The sequence below is a fragment of the Sus scrofa genome, chromosome 6, assembly GCF_054392235.1.
Source record: "Sus scrofa isolate SSC_HxYL_T2T_F1_AM1 chromosome 6, Sscrofa_HxYL_maternal_Yorkshire_Landrace_v2.0, whole genome shotgun sequence".
NCBI classification, from domain to species: domain Eukaryota; kingdom Metazoa; phylum Chordata; class Mammalia; order Artiodactyla; family Suidae; genus Sus; species Sus scrofa.
The window spans coordinates 52,775,364-52,795,843 of record NC_139388.1 but is presented as its reverse complement, the minus strand read 5'-3'; the positions used below and the strand labels follow the sequence as shown (position 1 = coordinate 52,795,843).

Genomic DNA, 20,480 nt, shown 5'->3' with positions numbered 1-20,480 from the left:
ACACCCCCGGCCCTTACCCTGGCCCCGCCCCGGATCCCCGCGCGGATCCTCACCAGCTCATCGTCGAGGTCGTGCGCCACCTGGTGCAGCTCCTTGGAGGCGAGCAGCAGGCGGCGGCGCTCCTGCAGCGGCTCGAGCAGACGCACCAGGCGCTCGCCCACCGCGTTCTGCCGCTCGCCCACCAGCTCCTTGCTCGCCGGCTCCAGAGGCAGCGCCGCGGTCTGCGCCTGCAACTCTCCCACCTCGCGGTACCACTCCTCCACCTGCGACTCCATCGACTGTGGGGACAGCGCGGGGTCAGCCCCCCCCGCCACACACACACCCGGAACCCGCTGTGGTATTCCAATTCCAGCACCTTTCTGGTGACAGCCAAACCCCTGGCCGCGGCCAGCTATTCCACTCTCGCCTTGCTCAATTGTTCCAGAAGCATTGCCCTCCTCGCTGATTCTGCAACCCACTAAGCTAGCTCCTGCCTCAGGGCCTCTGCTGTTGCTGTTCCCTCTGCTCAGCATGCTCTTCCCTGTCTATCAGATTTCAGCTCAAATATTATCTTTTCAAAGAGGCTTACCTGACCCCCTGGACTAAAGCGTCCATTAGTTTATTAGTTCTCGGGAAACCCTTTCAAGGTTGCTAGTATCCCTGTTTTACAGAGGAGGAAACTGAGGCCCAGAAAAGTTAGGTAATTTGTCCAGATTCAGCCTTTCCAAATATCAAAAATAAACACAAAGCTATAGAGATTTAAATGGCTGAAGTGCCACAGGGATAGACAGAAAGTGCAAACGCAGACGCAAATACACAGGAGGATTCCTACAGTTTATAGATGCCGTTTCCAATCTCCAAGGAAAGGATGGATTATTCAGTAAATGGTCAGGGGCCAAGTGGCTGACCAATTTAGCTGGATCCCTTCCTCGCTCTTTATGCTGAAACCAATTCCAGATGGATTAAAGACTTAGGTGGAATAAGTAAACCCATGAGGCATACCAAGAAAACCTGGGCAAACGCTTTGATAATCTTGGGATGGAGAAAAATCTTTCCAAGCGTACAAACCATAAAGGGAAAGATTTATAAATCTGGCCATATAAAATACTTTTGCATCAACCAAAATTTCTAGATTTAAAGGCAAATGGCAAATTTGAAGAATATTTATTTAATACATGTTAGAGCAAGGAGCTAGTTTCTTCAACAGTAAAAGAATTCCCCTTTATCCTGCTCCTTTTGGCTCCACGGCTGGCACTTCACCACCATAGAATAACTCTGTCTTTACTTGTGAGGTTTTTTTTTTTTTTTTTTTTTTTTTTTTTCTTTTTAGGGCCACGGTGCAACATATGGAAGTTCCCAGGCTAGGGTCAAATCAGAGCTGTAGCTGCTGGCCTCCGTCTGCGACCTACACCACAGCTCATGGCAACACTGGATCCTTAACCCACTGAGCAAGACCTGGGATGGAACCCGCATCCTCATGGATACTAGTCAGATTTGATTCCACTGTGCCACAATGGGAACGCCTGTGAGTTTTTAAAATTGGTCTCCTGCTTTTAGAATGTGAGTTTCTGAGTTCCTAGAACAGTGCCTGGCATGTAATAGGCCTTCAATTGAGATTGTTCAATGCACAAATGAATGATATCAGCAAAGAGAGCTTGCCCCAAAGAGAAATGGGCGTCGGATGTGAGGAGGCAACACAAAGAAGAAAAAAAATAAGCACATGAAAAGATGTCCAGTCTCACTAAGCAGCAGGATAATACAGATTAAAACCAGGAATCCTTTTCTATTTATCAGATTGGCAAAAATCTTAAGACAGATACTATCTAGTGCTGGCAAAGATATAGGGAAGTGGGCACACACAGCCACTGTCAGTGGTATAAATTAGTAGAGACTTTTTGGAAGGCAGTTTGGGAGGTCCTACCAAAATGCAAAATGTGTCAAAATGCTTTGACCCAGCACTTTCCCTTCTAGGCATGTATTCAAAGAAGTGCTGGCACATAGGAACAGAGATGTTTGTCCAAGGGTGTTCATTGTAGCAGAGATATTTGGAAACAAACTCAGTGCCATTCAAGAGTAAAATGGCTAGGAGTTCCCTCTGTGGCACAATAGGACGGGTGGCATCTCTGGAGTCCTGGGAGGCAGGTTTGATCCTTGGCCCAGCACAGTGGGTTCAGGATCTGGCATTGCCGCAGCTTCGGCATAGGTCGAGACAGTGGCTCAGATCTGATCCCCGGCCCAGAAATCCATATGCCCTGGGGCAGCCAAAAAACAAAACAACCAAACAAAAAAGAGTGAAATGGGGCATTCCCCTTGTGGCTCAGCAGAAACAAATCCGACTAGTATCTATGAGGATGAGGGTTTGATCCCCGGCCTCCCTCAGTGGGTTAAGAATCTGGTGTTGCCGTGTTCTGTGCTGTAGGGTGCCGATGTGGCCCGGATCCCACGTTGCCATTGGTTGTGGTGTAGGCCGGCAGCTACAGCTCAGATTCGACCCTGAGCCTGGGAACATCCATATGCTGCAGATGTAGCCCTAAAAAAGACAAAAAAAAAAAAAAAAAAAAGAGAGAGTGAAATGGTTAAACAAATCCACATTACCACATCAGTATGGAATAATACACAAGCCTTACTGTTCAGAGGGAAAAAAAAAATTTAGAACAAACTTATGAATAGATAGTTGTAGTGGGCCTCAGATGCATAACATTTCCATTGAAATACACAAGAAATTAAAAACAGATGCTACCTATTGAAGGGATGAGAACTTAGTGAATGGGGACAGGGATGAAGTAGAGACTGCACGTAGGAGTGTTTAATATAGCTTTTCATTTTGAACCATAATATTTATTCAAGAATTTAAACTAAACATGGGAAACGAAGTAAAACCATTAATAATCCATATAGGTACATCTGTTAACTCATAGGAAGAGGTCTATAAGGATGCAGACCAAATAATAATTGAGGTTCCCTTTGGAGTGTGGGATCAGGAGGCATATTGAAGGAAGACTTCTAGGTTAGTAGCATCTTTTACCAAAAGAATATATTTATATATTACTTTGTGATTCTAAACAGATGGGGGAAATATAGAAATGAAAACAGGAGTTCCCGTCGTGGCGCAGTGGTTAACGAATCCGACTAGGAACCATGAGGTTGCGGGTTCGGTCCCTGCCCTTGCTCAGTGGGTTAACGATCCGGCGTTGCCGTGAGCTGTGGTGTAGGTCGCAGACGCGGCTTGGATCCCGCGTTGCTGTGGCTCTGGCGTAGGCCTGAGGCTACAGCTCCGATTTGACCCCTAGCCTGGGAACCTCCATATGCCGCGGCAGCGGCCCAAGAAATAGCAACAACAACAACAATAACAACAACAACAAAAAAGACAAAAAAAAAAAAAAAAAGAAATGAAAACAAAATAACAATAATGAAATTAAGTGGTAACAGATTACAGCAAAAGACTGCAACCCAGAGCTCAAAATTTAAGAACCAAGTCAAGACTTTCCTTGCTAGGTTCTGTAGTGCAGAGGTGTTGGTTTTGCTGCCTATCCAGTATCAGTCCCTTCCTTCTCAGAAACTGAAAGGTGGTCAGCTCCTAAGCTGCTGCTGCTTCTTCTCCTTTTTTTTTTTTTTTTTTTTTTTCTTCTTCTGTCTTATTAGAGCTTCACCTGAGGCATATGGAGGTTTCCAGGCTAGGGGGTCAAATTGGAGCTGTTGCTGCTGGCCTACACCACAGCTCACGGCAATGCTGGATCCCTAACTCACTGAACAAGGCCAGGGATCGAACCCATGTCCTCATGGATAATGGTAGGGTTTGTTAACCACTGAGCCAGGACTGGAACTCCCTCCTGAGCTTCTTAATAGAATAAGATAAAAATAACAATAATAAAACCTAGAGGGCCAAAAGTGGCCACATGATCCAAACCTGGCCAATCAGAACACTGAAATCATTCTAGCTACAGGGATTGGGTGAGAGATAGTCATGTTACCTAAACTGGACCAGTGAAAACTCTTCCAGCTTCCTAAAGGGCTGATGAAAGTCAGTGGCCCAAGGATGGCCACGTGACTCAGGCCTGGCCAATGAGAACACTGAATAACCCTGGCCACAAAGACTGGGTAATAGATGGCATGTGACCTAAGACCAGCCAGTGAAAACTCTTCCTACTTTTGTTGGAAAAGCATGAGCTCAAAAGAGGTGGTCTCCTTCTCATTGTGTTCCTAAAGCTGTCAGAACATAGGCCTAGGATACTGGGGACAGTTTTGTCACCAAAATGGAACAGTCTTCCTGATGATGAGGCCAACACGTCAGAGTGCAGATACAAAGACAGATTCCTAAGAACAGAATTTGAGGACCTGATCCAGCCATGCCCCAAGCTCACAGCCCCTGGATCTTTTATCTAGGAGAGCAACAGCATCCCCTTTAGTTCATCCTCTGAACTGCAGCCCAAAGAGTCCCAGCTGATACAGTTTACAGTCTGTAAAAATCAAACCTTATCACAAGTCAAAACCATGGATGATGGAAATTTGTTTTTTTGTCTTTTTGCCTTTTCTAGGACTGCTCCCGTGGCATATGGAGGTTCCCAGGCTAGGGGCTTAATCGGAGCAGTACCGCTGGCCTACGCCAGAGCCACAGCAATGCGGGATCCGAGCCATGTCTGCAACCTACACCACAGCTCAAAGCAACACCGGATCCTTAACCCATTGAGCAAGGCCAGGGATCGAACCCGCAACCTCATGATTCCTAGTCGGACTCGTTAACCACTGCGCCACGACGGGAACTCCATGATGATGGAAAATTTTTAAAGGGCACAATTATAAGTGGCAGAAATCAGAGAAAAGTGAAATAGTCCTCCGCCAAATTTTTCCCTAAGAAAATTCTTGCAGATATATAGAAAAGTAAAAATGCATTAGCGGTCAGGAAACTCCAATACAGTCTGAAATGCTGCCGTTCTAAGTTCCAGTTCCCCTGAAATGAAGACCTCTTCACCACTGCTCCAGCAAGTGCCCATGAGACCTGAGATGACATAACTCTAGGGGCTGCCACTCGTCTGCTTCTACACAAATGCCACGTATTTTAAACACCTATTTACAATGTGTATCTTTTCTTTTTCTTTTTCTTTTTGTCTTTTGTCTTTTTAGGGCTGTACCTCTGGCATATGGAGATTCCTCAGGCCAGAGATTCAATCTGAGCTGCACCTGCCTGCCTACACCACAGCCACAGCAACGTCAGATCCAAGCTGCGTCTGCGACCTACACTACAGCTCACGGCAACGCCGGATCCTTAACTGACTGAGTGAGGTCAGGGATCGAACCCACAACCTCATGGTTCCTAGTTGGATGCATTTCTGCTGTGCCATGACGGGAACTCCTTATAATCTGTATCCTTTCTTGAAATCATGGGCAAAGGATACAGAATTACAATGGTCATTAAACACACAATAACATGTTTAGTTTCCTTCAATGTTTAGGAAAATGCAAATTAAAATAATTCCAAATAGCGTCTTTCATGGCTCAGATTAGCAGGGATGAAAACACTAACTCTTTGTCTTTTTTTTTTTTTTTTTTTTTTTTTTTTTTTTTTTTTTGTCTTTTTAGGGCCAAACTCACAGCATGTGGAAGTTCCTAGGCTAGGGGTCGAATTGGGGCTGCAGCTGCCAGCCTACACCACAGCCACAGCCACAGCCATTCAGGACTGGAGCCGAATCTGCGACCACAGCTCACAGCAACACTGGATCCCCGACCAACTGAGAGAGGCCAGGGATCGAACCCGCATCTTTATGGATACTAGTTGGATTCGTTTCTGCTGTGCCACAACGGGAACTCTGGGATTCCTAATCTACTGCACCACAATGGGAACTCCTCAAATATATTTAAATTTTTTAAAAAGGGTGCATTTTATGGTACAGAACTCTATTTCATTTTTTAAAAAGTCATTAAAGGTAAAAAACCAAGAGAAAAAAAAACAGAGGTAGCTACTTCCCAAAAAGCTTCAGGTGCTTTGTCACATGATGACAGGCAAGCCCTGACCCCCACATCAACCTGACTCATACTCGGACCCACCTGCTGCCTTCCCATATTCCAGTTGGTGAAACTGAGGCTCAGAGAGGAACAATGCCTGGTCCAGAGGAAAAACTGCACAATCCAGAATCTGAACCCAGGACCATGTGACCACAAAACCCTAGTGGCCCTCAGTCACTCTGCTTTTCCCTAATCGGGGACAATCAGACTCAGAAAGATGGGGTTATGTGCCATCAGTCACATGGGAGTACAAAGGGGATTCAAACTCTGGACAGTGTAGCTCCGGACTCTGGACTCTTCCCCTGGCCATGCTGAGCTAGACGAAAGAATGCTGGACCACGGATGAAAAGGAGGGAAGAGGGTGTTTCCTTGGCCAGAAAAAGAGCCTTGCTGAGGGCGGGGGAGGCAAGGAGTCCCCAGGGATCCAGCCCAGCAGCTGCAAAGCCTCCAGTGCATTTTCCCCTGGTTGGTCCCCCTCAGGTGGCAGGAGCCCAGCTCTCCCCAACCCTCCCCAAGCAAGAACTGGTGGCTGAGCCAGACCAGCTGGTCAGGCCCCCGGAGACTGGAAAAGCAGGGGCCCGGGACTCCACCATCTGGCCACTCAGCCAGGAAGGACAATTGGCGGAGGCCCTGCAGGAGGACTCGGTCATGTGGCCTAGACCTGGGAGGTGGGGTTCTAGGAAGGCCGCTGTAGCAGCTGGGATGGGGGACAAGGGGAAGGACATGAGGAGGACACAGGGAAAAGGAGAGATCAAGGGAGAGGGGAAGAAGAGTTCCCTGGTGGCTCAGCGGGTTAGGGACCTGGCATTGTCACTGCTGTGCTGTGGGTTTGACCCCTGGCCCTGGAACCTCCCCACGCCATGGGTGTGGTCATAAAGAAAAGGTGGGGGGGGGGGGAGAAAGATGGAGAATTGGAATAAAAAGAGACGAGAGAAGAGAGTAAGACAGAGATAAAGAGGCATGGGGAGTTCCCATCGTGGCTCAGCAGAAACGAATCCAACTAGTATCCATGAGGATGCAGGTTTGATCCCTGGCCTCACCCGGTGGGTTAAGGATCCGGCGTTGCTGTGAGCTCTGGTGTAGGTCGCAGACACAGCTTGGATCCCACGTTGCCATGGTTGTGGCGTAGAGCAGCAGCTACAGTTCTGTAGCTGGGAACTTTCATATACTTTAGGTGTGGCCCTAAAAAGACAAAAAAAAAAAAAAACAGAGGCACTGAGACAGGTACAGAGAGAGACAGAGAGATGGGAGAAAGAAAATTAAAAGAAACAGACACAGAGGAACTGGAGGAGCAGGAGTGGGAGACAGGCTCCGATGAAGCAGAGGGGGACGGATCACTCACATCCCGCGCCTCAGACCCTGAGCCAGCACCTCCCCCAGCTGAGCCTGGCCCTGGCAGCCTGAGGGGCGGGGCAGCCAGGAAGTGTGCCCAGCTGGACGACACCCTCCCTCCTGCGCACGCCCAGGCCTGGGCTCTCAGGCGGGCCCAGGGGCAGCAGGGAAGCCTTTCTCCCCAGGCAGCAGGGAGGCCTTTCTCCCCAGTGGCAGCTTCTGAGGCTCAGCTGGGCTACATCTGGGGGCCTTGGCCCATTGAGTCACTGCCCACCTCGTGCTCCCTCTGCTGGGGAATTAGCCCAGGAGTCCTGAGCTGGGGCCTGCCCATTGCTGTGTGACCCCGGGGCCAGTCTCCTGTCTGCCCTGGGGCTGTCTCTCCTTTAAACAAAGGGGACCCCACTTCATGGTCTCCAGGGCCTGGTGGGGCTGAACCCCCATGTGCAGGGAACAGAGTACAGAGAGGGACTCTGCACTGGTTTAGGGCAGGAGGCCCCAAACCCTCCCTTTGAAACCTAAATGGCCAAAAAGGGAGATAAGGACACTCGAGGTCATGCATGCTCCCCAAAATGCAAAAGCAAAGACTACAGGAAGAAGAAGAAGAAAAAAAAAAGACCACCGTGAGATACACTTCCCATCCATCAGACAGGGAAAACATCTAAAAAGTCTGACAGGAGTTCCCATCGTGGCTCAGTAGTTAATGAATCCGACTAGGAACCATGAGGTTGCGGGTTTGATCCCTGGCCTTCAGTGGGTTAAGGATCTGGTGTTGCCGTGAGCTGTGGTGCAGGTTGCAGATGTGGCTCGGATCCCGCGTTGCTGTGGCTGTGGCGTAAGCCGGCTGCTACAGCTCCGATTAGACCGCTAGCCTGGGAACCTCCATATGCCGCGAGAGCGGCCAAAGAAAATGGCAAAAAAACAAAACAAAACAAAAGCCTGACAATACCAAGAGTTGATGAGTAGGGGTCAGGAGCTCTCATTTGCTGCTGGGCGGACAGCATTAAATGACCTGAGAACTGGGGCAAGTCCGTCAGCGTCAGGTGAACTGTAGCCAGCTCCAACTTTTGGCACCACATTAATGCTTCACAGAGCATCCCCCCCAGCACAGCTTTTTATTTTTACTTTTTGTCTTTTTAGGACTGCACCTGCAGCATATGGAGGTTCCCAGGCAAGGGGTCAAATCAGAGCTGCAGCTGCCAGCCTACACCATAGCCACAGCCACACCAGATCTGGGCCGTGTCTGTGACCTACACCACAGCTCACTGCAACGCCGAATCCTTAACCCACTGAGTGAGGCCAGGGATCGAACCCACATCCTCATGCATACTATCTGATTTGTTACTGTGGTACATTTTTTTTTTTTAATCTTTTTGCCATTTCTAGGGCCACACCCGCAGAAGGATATGGAGGTTCCCAGGCTAGGGGTCGAATCGGAGCTGTAGCCACCGGCCTTCGCCAGAGCCACAGCAACGTGGGATCCGAGCTGCATCTGCAACCTACACCACAGCTCACGGCAACACCGGATCCTTAACCCACTGAGCAAGGCCAGGGATCAAACCTGAAACCTCATGGTTCCTAGTCGGATTCGTTAACCACTGAGCCATGACGGGAACTATGGTAGTACATTTTTTTTAAAAAAACTATATGCATGGGGGGAAATGCCGAAACGAAACGAAAATATAATCAAAAACAAATGAAACAACTATTTCAACACAAATGACATAATCTACGGAAGGGAAAGAAATAACCCAGCTTTTGACCACGGTGTAGTGATGATGTTCTCTTCAGCTGAAGACAATTAAAATTTTAAAACTTGTAAACAAGCACTGTCTCTCAGATTTACTGGGTCAGCGATTCTGAAACCACCCATCATGCCTTGTAATCATCACAGTGTGCGTACGAAGTCCCTACTGGGATTGGCCCATTTTACTGAAGAAGAAATGCACAAAAATGAGAAATAATTTCATGTCACCCATTTGGTAAGTCAGCCAGGCTCCAGCATCCACAGCCTTGACCTTGGTGTCTGCCGCCTCCCATAGTCCCGCTGTCACCGAGGAGCTTAGCTATAGGGTCCTTCCCGTCACACGAAGGCGGCATCAGAGGCTCAGAGTAGAGGCAAAGCCATGTGCCCCACATCACATACCTGGCAAAGTGTCAGAGCTCTGATTCAAACCCACACCCACTGCCCTAGGCTTTGGGGAAGAGTAAGCGATCATCGTAAAATGACTGACAATCCCAGTAATAGTTACTGCTGGGCTGGAGGTCTTCGCTGGCCGCTCCTGACCCACAGTCTAAGCTTCTCCCCCCCCCGCCCCGCCCCCGTTCTGTGCCCTGGGGGGCTGACCTGTTTGGATGGCTATTGGCTCCCCTGCCGTCTGGCTTCCAGGTGGGCTGGGGTCAGGACTGGCTCCGCAGTTTGCAGGGCCCAGTGCAAAATGAAAAGGCAGGTCCCTTGATTTGAATGTTGAGGATTTCCAAAGAGGACAGCAGAGCATAAAAATGTATGCTGGAGGGCCCGCTGCAGCTCCTCGGAGATGAACCCAACTAGTACCCATGAAGATGTGGGTTCTATCCCTGGCCCCCCGGCCCCAGTTGGTTAAGGATCCAGAGTTGCCATGGGCTATAGCTCTGATGTGACCCCCTAGCCTGGAAACTTCCATATGCCACGGGTGTGGCCCTAAAAAAACAAAACAAAAAACCCCCCAAAACCGAGTGTGGGGCCTTGTGGGACTGCACTCATGAGGTCAGCCCTGTGGACTGAGGGGGGCAGACAGGAGAGGGGAGACGGAATCCAGGGTAACACTTCCTGTCTCTTCCCTGAAGCAGCAACAAGGGCCAGATGCCATTCCTTCTGTTTGTTTGTTTGTTTTCATGGAGTTCCTGGGCCAGGGATCAGATCCAAGCTGCAGTTGCGACCTAAGCTGCAGCTGCAGCAATGCCAGGGATAGAATCTAACATCCTAGCACTCCCAAGATGCCATCGGTCCCATTGTAGCACAGCAGGAACTCCCCAGCTGCCATCCCTTTATTTATTTATTTATTTTAATCCAAGTATAGTTGGAGTTCCCATCATGGTGAAGTGGAAATGAATCTGACTAGGAGTCATGAGGTTGTGGGTTCGATCCCTGGCCTTGCTTAGGGGGTTAAGGATCCAGCGTTGCCGTGAGCTGTGGTGTAGGTCACAGACACGGCTTGGATCTGGCGTGAAGGCCAGAGGCTACAGCTCCGATTTGACCCCTAGCCTGGGAACCCCATATGCCTTGGGTGTGGCCCTAAAAAGCAAAACAAAATAAATAAATAAATAAATAAGTATAGTTGATTTACAATGTTTCATCAAGTTCTGTTGTACAACAAAGTGACCCAATCACACACATTTCCTTCTGCTGTAGGATCCCATGGCCCCGCCGGCTGCCATTCTTGACTAAGGGTCCCCACACCTGCCTGGCAACCCCCTGCCTCCCAAGGAAGTAAAGGTTCCCTGCTGTTAGTCCCAAGGCTTTTCCATTTTCTGCTCACACCTTTGACAAGGCTCTTGGATAAGCCTTCTGAAAATCATCCTCAGTGGAGCGTGCCTTCTTTTTCCTGTTGGGACCCTAACAGTCACAGATCCCCATATGCTGGGAACTCACCACGTCCCAGGGCCCAGCTTCACCCAGCCCTTGGAGGCCCGCACCGGTGTGGTCCTCCTTGAGCTGGGAATATGGAGGCTCAGAGAATGTCTACACGTGTGCCCTGGCTGGGATTCAAACTCAGATCTGTTGGCCTCCCCTGCCCAAGCTTCCATCGCTTTGGCCCCTGGCTGCTTCTACTACATGATCTCTGCTCTGTCTGACCATCCAGGCCACTGCTCGTCTCTGCTGATATTCTGGGAAATCGCTGAGAGCAGACCTGGGGTCGTGTCATCCCCGTGTGACCACCACCTGCCCAGCCAGCAAGGTCCGGATCTCAGGCAGTGATCGATTTTTCAGAGGCCAGTGAGACGGTCACCTTCCCCACTATGGTCTGTGAGTATCAGGGGAGGAGGGTGGCTAGGGATTAACATGGTCCTGAATGCCCACTTGGTGGCTGTGTGACTTTGGGCGAGCCACACACCCTTTCTGTGCTGTGGTTTTCTCACGTGTACATTGAGGATAACCATAGCACCTCCTGAATAGCGCTGCTGGGGAGGAGGGACGCATTATCAGTGGCCAGCACAGAACATATGTCAGTGGTTATCAAAGTGCATTCCAAGGACACATTGGGATTCCCAAGATCTTTTCAGGGGATTTGCAATGTTACAACTATTAAAACAAACAATCAAACAAAACCCAGCTAAGGTGTTGTTTGCCTTCATCGAGCTCATTCTCTCCCAGGTACATAGCAGGGTTTTGCAAAGACCATATGACACATGCTATGGTCTAAAAGACTGAATGCAGAAGCAGAAGTGAGAAGCCAGCGCTGTTTTAAGCCAGATGTGAAAAGGAGCTGCAAGACTGACAACAGTACCAATCTTCTGCCCACATTTTTTGCTGCTTTGGAAAACACAGTTGTTCTTCACGATGGAATGCTTTGGAGTTAATCTGTGGTTGGTTTATTACTGTTGTTTTAAAACAAATCAATAATTTAAATATATTAATCTTTTTTTTTAATGGCCACATCCTCGACATATGGAAGTTCTCAGGCCAGGGGTTGAATCTGAGTCACAGCTGCAACAACACGATCCTTTAACCCACTGTGCTGAGCCAGGGATTGAACTCAAGCCTCCACAGCGACCCCAGCCACTGCAGTCAGATTCTTTTTTTTTTTGCTTTTTAGGGCTGCACTTGTAGCATATGGAAGTTCCCAGGCTAGGGGTAGAATTGGAGCTGTAGTCGCTGGCCTATGCAGCCACGGCAACAAGGGATTTGGGCTGCATTTTCAACTCACATCACAGATCACATCAATGCCAGATCCCCGACCCAGTGATCGAGGCCAGGAATCGAACTCACATTCTCATGGATACGAGCGGGGTTCGTTAACCACTGAGACACAAAGGGAACTGCCTGTAGTCAGATTCCATTGTGCCACAGCAGAACTTCTGTTTTAATTTTTATTTATTTTCTTAAATTAAAAAATTTTTTTTCTTTTAATAGCCTCACCTGCGCCATATGGAGGTTCCCAGGCTAGGGGTCGAATCAGAGCTGCAGCTGCCAGGCTTTGCCACAGTCACAGCAACATGGGATCTGAGCCACATCATGACCTACAACGTAGCATGTGGCAATGCTGGATCCTTCACCCACTGAGCAAGGCCGGCGATCTTAACCCACTGAGCCACAGTGGGAGCTCCAGGTAATTTTTAATCTGGTAAATAATGGTGGATGTAATCCACACAGACAAGCTCTTTGGGGACCTCAGTGATTTCTAAGAGGCAAAGAGATCCTGGAGACCAAGGCAGCTGGGAACCGCTGGGCTACGGAAAGCAATCCTGCCCTTGGCAGCCTATCCAGATCGGTTTCTCTCTTTGCTCCTCTGTCCGTCACCCCCACCAGAACGTAAGCCCCGAGGGGGCCGTGATTTTCAGTCAGGTTTGCTTACTGCTGTATTCCAGAGAAGCTCCTGGCATATGGACATGGGTGCTCAGTAAAGCTCTGCTGCATAGGTAAACGAATAAATACTAATTAGTGTCATTTATTATCAGTCGACTCTTTTTTTTTTTCTGCCAGACTCTGTGTCAAGCTTTTTTTTTTTTTTTTTTTTTTTTTTTTTTTTTTTTTTTTTGTCGTTTTAGGGCTGCACCCGTGGCATATGGAGGTTTCCAGACTAGGGGTCGAACTGGAGCTACAGCTGCCAGCCTACACCACAGCCACAGCCATGCCAGATCCCAGCTGCATCTGTGACCTACCCCACAGCTCATGGCAACGGCGGATCCTTAACCCACTGACCGAGGCCAGGGATCAAACTCACATCCTCACGGATACTCGTGGGTTCGTTATCACTGAGCCACAGTGGCAGCTCCTGTGTCAAGTACTTTTTAGGCAGAAGGTGTATCTGAAGGAGTGGCAAAGAGTCGTGAGAGCTGGATCTGAATCCAGGCTCTGCCACTTGCTACCCTGAACCAGTAAGTTCACCTCCGAGAGCCTCAGGTGCTGTTCCTGGATCATAGAGGCAGGAGCCATCACACCCTGGGAGGAGAGACGCAACACCTGTGTTCCCACCTCCAGTCAGTGCATCACACGGATGGATACTGAGCATCCACCGGCTGCCGGGCTAAGAGCAAAGACAAGGCAGACTCTGCGTCTGTTCTCTGAGAGCTGCTGTTTCCTAAGGGAGATGCTGGCTAGCTGTGTGTCCTCGGGCCAGGTACTGTTCTGTGCCTCAGTTTCCCCATTGGTCTCGGGGGGATAGTAATAGTACTGATCTCTCAGGATTGCTGAGAGGAGTCAGTGAGAGCTCAGCGCAGAGGCTGCTAGAGGAAGTGCTCCCTGAATGTCATTACCACTCTGTGCAAAGCCATTCTCCTACCTCTGAGCTGTGGTTTCTCTATCCAGCAAACAGGTGTCAGGGGCTGTGAAACCCTCAGTGTGCTGGTTCTCGACCTACTGTTCTTGGCTCTAAATCCTTCCTCCTCCTTTGCACCCTAAGCTCTAAGGGTGGTGGCTGCTTCCAACAGTGACTACTCAGTTTTTCCTTTCTGCTTCTAGCCCTTCTAACACACTTGAAATAAACCCCTATCTTAAAATCCCCTCTGTCTGAAATACCTCCAGGGGGATCTGGCCCTGCTTCGGGCCCCCCTGTGGCTAGAAAGCCCCCACCTATGTCAGCCAGGCCATACCTGCAGCTTCTTGAGTTGGCTATTGACGGTGGCCAGGTCCCCTCCGGGGTCCACGTCTTGTAGCTGGCTTTCCATGTGAAGGAGCTTCTTATCCAGTTCGGCGAAGCTCTGAACCAGCTGGTCGGCCTTGCTGGCTTCAAAGAGCTGCCTGGCCTTGGCCTGGGTGGTGCTCTCCAGCTCTGCCCAGCACTGCCGGATCTCTCCCAGCTTTTTTCGCACCGAGGCTGCCAGCTCCGGTTTCTCTTGCATCAGTTGCTGGCCCTCCTGCCCCAGACGATGGGAGGCAGGAAATGAAGGGGAGGGAGTGGATGGTGGGGCAACAGAACACAGGGAGAGAGGTGGAGAGAGACAGAGGCAAGGAGTTGGGAAACAACCAGAGAGACAGAGACATGAGGAGGGGAGGCAGAGAAGGGAGCAACCACGGGAAGAGACAGAAGGAGAGACAGACAGAGGTATGGGGAGGGAGACAGAGAGACACACAGGCGTGGGATAGAGACAAGGAGAGACAGACAGCCAGAGAGGGATGGACACAGAGACACGCACAAAATCAGAAACATGGGAAGAGGACCATAAGAAAGAGAAGGGGAGAGAGAGACAGATAGAGAGACAAAGGCAGAGAGAGCAAACCTTCATTAAACTCAAAGTCAAGGAGAGGGGCTCGGAGTTCCCATGGCTCAGCAGTTAAGGAATCCAACTAGGAACCATGAGGTTGCAGGTTCCATCCCTGCCCTCGCTCAGTGGGCTAAGGATCCAGCGTTGCCATGAGCTGTGGTGTAGGTCGAAGATGCAGCTCGGATCCCAAATTGCTGTGGCTCTGGCGTAGGCCGGCGGCTACAGCTCCGATTCGACCCCTAGCCCGGGAACCTCCATATGCCACGGGAGCGGCCTGAGAAAAGGCAAAAAGACAAAAAAAAAAAAAAAAAGGAGAGGGGCTTTACCACGTACCACCATTTATGGGGTATCAGTAGCCATTTAAGGGTTTAAGGCCCACTTGGGAGTCTCCATTTGCATCAGAAGCGCGGCGGGGGGTGGGGTGGGGGGGGGATCCAGGGCTGCAGGTCTAGGGGGCAGTTTTGGGGGTTGATGCTTAAAGCAAAAATCTGCCTGCGTCCCTCTAAAACTGAAGTCAAGCTCCAATGTGTGTTGGCCTAGAGCTGCATATATTATATTGCATATTAAAAATAACAACACCATAGCAATTATAGCTCGGAGTGCTTGGCCTTGTGTTAAACACTTTATGTACACGAGCCCAGGGAGGTAGCTCTATGTATTGTTTCCTTAATTTTGAAGCAGAGCAAACTGGGGCTCAAAGAAGTTAACACACTCCTCCTAAGGCCCCAGAGCTGGTAACTGGCATAGACACAGTGAGAACCCAGAGATCACTGTAGCTAACCAGGGCTTCCCCGACCTGTCTACCTGACTTTCTGGTTTATTTTATTTACTTATTTATTTATTTGTTTAGTCTTTTTAGGGCCGCACCTGTGGCATATGGAGGTTCCAGGCTAGGGGTCAAAGCAGAGCTGTAGCCGCCGTCCTACACCACAGCCACAGCAATGCAGGATCTCAGCCATGTCTGTGACACCACAGCTCATGGCAACATGATCCTTAACCTACTGAGCAAGGCCAGGGATTGAACCCACATCCTCATGGCTACTAGTTGAGTTCGTTACTGCTGAGCCACAATGGGAACTCCTGACTTTCCATTTCAGATGCTCCAAATGGTGTGGAAGGAAGCCTGGTGGGGGAGATTATAGGAAGGGGTGAAACAGTCATCCAGAAAGATGTTGACCATTTCACAGACGGGCAAACTGAGGCTCAAAGAGGTTACATGAATTGCCCTAGGGCACAAAGCTAGAAACAGACATGGAAATGATCTGAACCAGTTCAGAGATATGAGAACAGCAGGCTGGTGGTGAAGGAAGTGAGATGTGGGTTCCTGAAGGCCTCTGGCACCGGGCATGAGCAGAGGGGCCTTCTGCATCCTCACCCTCTCAATCTTCTCCAGCCACTCCTTATTCTGAGCCAGCTCGGCCATGAATGCCTGGTGCCGGAGCCATCTCTTATGCAGCTTGTGGCCGTCTTCCCGAGTGCCGTCCCGCGCCATCAGCATCTTCTCATGGATCCAGCCATCCAGCTGTGCAGACAGGGGGAGGGGCTCAGCCAATCCCCCCAACCTGGCACAGTCCCCCATCCCCTCCACCAGTCCCAAGTTCAAGGCCTAGGCTTGGAGGACTGGGAAGGGAGAAGAGGGTGGGATGGAAAAACCTTTGCAAGTGAGGCCTTTCTGGGGGATGGGGGGTATGCAGCTCAAGCCCTTTCCTAGGGGGTGGAGGATGGATAGACGGGCCACCGGAATGCCTCATCCCTTAGCCCCCCAGTCCTCAGGGCAGCCCTTCTCGACTTCCCATAAGCCCTAAGCCCCAAGGCAAGGTTCCTGAGCCAGTCAGCGTCCTCCCACCTTCAGCCAAATCAGTTCTCCAAAACAAGCCCTCCAACCCAATTTTGTTCATTTCCAGTTCAGCCTTGCACCCGCCCTGGCAGTGACACTTAGACCCTTCAATTCAGTCTCAGTTGTGTCCAATAAGGACCAATTCAAGATCTCCAGCACCTTCCCAAAGGTATCAGGTGAAGCTCCCATATCTAGTCCCAGACCCCCAATATGGCCAGAGGAATACCTTAAAAACCTCCCAACTAGTGTATAGTCCAGTTCCCGCCAAAACCATCCCTCCAGTCTGGGGTAGACCCGTCCCATCCCCCACAACCCAGGTCCAGCCTCCCTACTGGACCCAAGGGACTCTCCAAATCTAGCCTTGAGGATCCAGCCCAAGACCACAGTTCCCCCAAACCACGATGACCCTTCAAATGCAAGCGTCAGGGTTACCTTCTGGTTCCCCAAATGAACCTACCCCCAAATCTAGCACCAGACTCCCCAACATGGACCAGATAGAACCTCTCCAGCCAGCCCCCCTCCCAAACTAAAGCCAATTCTAGAGCCCACACTCACCAACAAAACCAGTCATCCAAAATGCAAGCAGCCAAGCGTGGGTCCCTCTCTCTACCCTCAGCAGGACCAATCGCAAGGCTGCTTTCTGAGCCACCCCTTCCTCTCAATAAGACTTGTCCCCATGCCGGAACCTCTCCACTCATAACCAAACCTGGCACCTGGGACAGTTTGCTCCTCCCCTTTCTCCTCCCTCCCTCAGTCACAAGATCCTCCTCCTCCCTCCTGGAAAAAAAAAAAAAAAAAGCAGGGGACTCTAGCTTGCAGGCGTAGCCAAGGACAAATTCCCAGTCGGCCAAACCCCACTCCTTGTCCCCTGAGCATGTATGTGCTCCCCAGGGGTCCAGGACAGCTTCAGACTTCCTCATATGCACACACATACTAGAGCCAAGTCAAAGGCTGGATCCCCCAACGCAATTCACAGGTTCCGACAAGCAGGGAAGAGTTCGCCAATGGCAGCCACGGCTCATAAGGAAGGCAAAGCCCCTGAAGGAGAGGTACTCTGTCATCGAGGTAAAGCCCCCCAAACGTGACCGACCCTTACCACTCAGGGCAAAGCCAGAGTCCCCAACAACCTAGTGAGAAACCCCCAAAGTCAGAACTCTCAAACCCAAAGCAAATCCAAGACCGTCATCGTCCAAGGCAAACCCCCCCGCAAAAGTGATTCGCCCCGAATATCTAAGGCTAAATACAGATTCCGCAAGAATCAGAGAACAGCCCCTCCAAAGACTGAGAGTCCCCCGATCCCTGGGTAAATCTCAGATGCCCCACTGCCCAGAGGAGAGCCTCCTGGAGAGGTTGAGACCCCCTTAATCCCGAGGGCAAGCCCGCACTACCCCGAGAGTAGCCTTGAAAGTCCTCCTTTTTCCGCTCCCCTCCCTTGGGACCGGGGCCCTTAGTCCCGCCCGCAGCAGCACCGCGGACAGCTCCCGGCGCCCGGGCCCCTTCCAACGCTGGGGGCTCCCGCCCCCGCGCCGCCCGCGCCCCTCCCTCCCGCGGCAGGTAGGCGAGCACGCGCCCAAGCCCCTTCCCCCGCCCGCCTCGGCGGGGGCGCGCATCAGCCCCCTCCCCTGGGCGCTCCCGAGACCTGAAGTGGTGGAGGCGTTGGCGGGGCGTCCCTGCGGCGGGCGGGCGGGGTCTCGCCCCTCCACTGCGACGGCGGCGGCAGTGGTGGTGACGGCTGAGGCTCTGGCGGGCGCGCGCCCCCCTTCCCCGCCCCCGCGCCGCGGCAGCGCGCCCGCCCGCGCGCGCCCCCTGCCTGCCTCTGTGCCCGCCTCCGTGCCCGCCTCCCTGCCAGGCCCCAGTTGCGGGTTGAGAAGGAATCGCCACCCTCCCTGAGGCATGGCGGGGGCGGGGGGGGGGGGTTCTGCGCCATCTCAGATGATTGCTGCTTGGTCCAGAACAATCTAAAGGGAGAGGGGCCTCTGGGCCAAATCAAAATGCAGGGCAGGGGTAGGCGGTGAGAGGAGGGTAGGCTGGGGCCTGAGCTACCTCCGTTACGTGAAGGAGGGTGGGGTGCGGTGTGCTCCTGAATCATCTCAGATGGGTAGAGGCTCAGATTCCTGGCTACTTCAGCAATACGGGGACAGGAAATATGGGAGGGGGGTTGGTATCTCTCTTATAAGACTTCAGTCCAGAATGATCTCCAGAGGGAAGGAGGGGGACAGGGGGCTCCTGAACTCATCTCTAACGGGCTCGAGTTCCACACCCAACTCTCATGGATGAGTTGGGAGGGGGCTATGAAAGCCATTGACCATTTCATGTGTGGGAAGAACAAGCTACCATGGGGGTTCACCATGGAGGGAATCAAATCATCTTTAACTGGGGGGATTGGGGCCTGGTTCCGGAACCATCTTTGGGTGGGGGAAACTTAAGAACGGTATCATTGCGGAGGGGGTGCTAATGATCCTGGGTCAGGTAGACAGATGCGGCCGGGACCATCTCGGGTTGGGGCTTGGAAAATATTTACTGACCATCTATCTCTTCCTGGGGCCATAGCTTATGTGCTTGGAGCCCAGAAGAGTTTCTTTGGAAAGCAGGGAACGGAGAGAGAGGAAGTGTGTCTCCTCAACCATCTCTAATGCGGAAAGGGACCTGGACCACTTCTGACATGGGACCATCCTTATGGTCTACTAAAAGGGTAGAGCTTGATTCCTGGACACTTTTAAAGGGGTGACGTCTCGGTCCTGGACTATCTCTGACTGAAGCTGTCCTCTGGGCTGCTGACCCACCAGTGCGTGCCCCCACCTCTCTCCCACCTCCAGTCCTTCTCCCCAGCAGGGCGCTTCTCACTAATCTCCCGAGGAAAAGGTGAGATCAGCGCGCGTCCCCGCGGACCCGTATGCGCGGACGCGCGCCGTTGCCAGGGGCGCCCAAGGCCCCTCCCTCCTTCCCCGGGCGCCCGCGTGGGCGGTGGAGCCTTGGGAGGCATGCGCACTGAGGCCAGGCTCCGCACGCCTCCTGGCGGCACAAAGTGAACATCGCTCCGCGACCCACTTAGACGGGGCGTCCCCGCCCCCACCGGCCTCAGACCAGGAGCGCTTCCCTCCTTACGAAAGAAGACCCTGGGTCCAGCACAGCTGGAATTCCTACCTCGTGGCAGTCTCGGAGGAAGTGCTGCAGCCCAAGTTGGTCGTGAAGCTTCTGCATCCATTGTTGGGCCCGTAGTTGGTTTTCTTGGCTCCTGGGGATGGGGAGATAGGAGTTGGGGGAATCCTGGGGCTGGGGGCGCTGGCAGTAGGGCTGTGAAGGCATTGAGTTTGGCAGGGCTAGGAACCTGGGACCTTTGAACAGGCAGAGCCAGGGACAGAGCTGGAGAGAAGATGGGGAGGGAGAGAGAGAGAGTGGGAGAGTGAAAGGGAAAGAATGGGAGAGGGACAGAGGCAGATATCTGGAAAGAAAGAAATACAGACACTTCGAGAGACACAATCCCAGAGAAAGAGATAACAGACCTACAGGCAGAGTAAGAGACACAGAGACAAAAACTTAGAGAATGAGAGACAACTAGAGAGAGGCATCAGGAGGGAGACAGACTCAGAGTTGGGGAGGATGGGACAGGACAAAAGCTTAGAGAGGAGTTCCCGTCGTGGCGCAGTGGTTAACGAACCCGACTAGGAACCATGAGGTTGCGGGTTCAGTCCCTGCCCTTGCTCAGTGGGTTAACGATCCGGCGTTGCCGTGAGCTGTGGTGTAGGTCGAAGACGCGGCTCAGATCCCGCGTTGCTGTGGCTCTGGCGTAGGCTGGCGGCTACAGCTCCAATTTGACCCCTAGCCTGGAAACCTCCATATGCCGCAGGAGCGGCCCAAAGAAATATCGAAAAGACAAAAAAAAAAAAAAAAAGAAAGAAAAGAAAAAAAAAATTCCAAAGATAAAAAAATT

At 51.4% G+C, this 20,480-nt stretch overlaps 1 protein-coding gene across 4 annotated transcripts in view; it reads right to left on the bottom strand.

Annotated features, from left to right (window-relative positions):
- SPTBN4 (spectrin beta, non-erythrocytic 4) overlaps nt 1-20,480 on the bottom strand; it is an 83,065-nt gene that overhangs the window by 18,540 nt on the left and 44,045 nt on the right. For all 4 annotated transcript variants that reach the window (XR_014806204.1, XM_021094394.2, XM_084960886.1 and 1 more), the window contains exons 18-21: nt 19,694-19,784; nt 16,088-16,234; nt 14,101-14,364; nt 54-278 (exon numbers count right to left, since the gene is read on the bottom strand). Coding sequence is in view for 3 of the 4 variants with exons in the window: in XM_021094394.2 (XP_020950053.2) it covers nt 54-278; nt 14,101-14,364; nt 16,088-16,234; nt 19,694-19,784 (727 nt within the window). In the remaining variant the exon portion in view is untranslated. The remainder of the gene's footprint in view (nt 1-53; nt 279-14,100; nt 14,365-16,087; nt 16,235-19,693; nt 19,785-20,480) is intronic.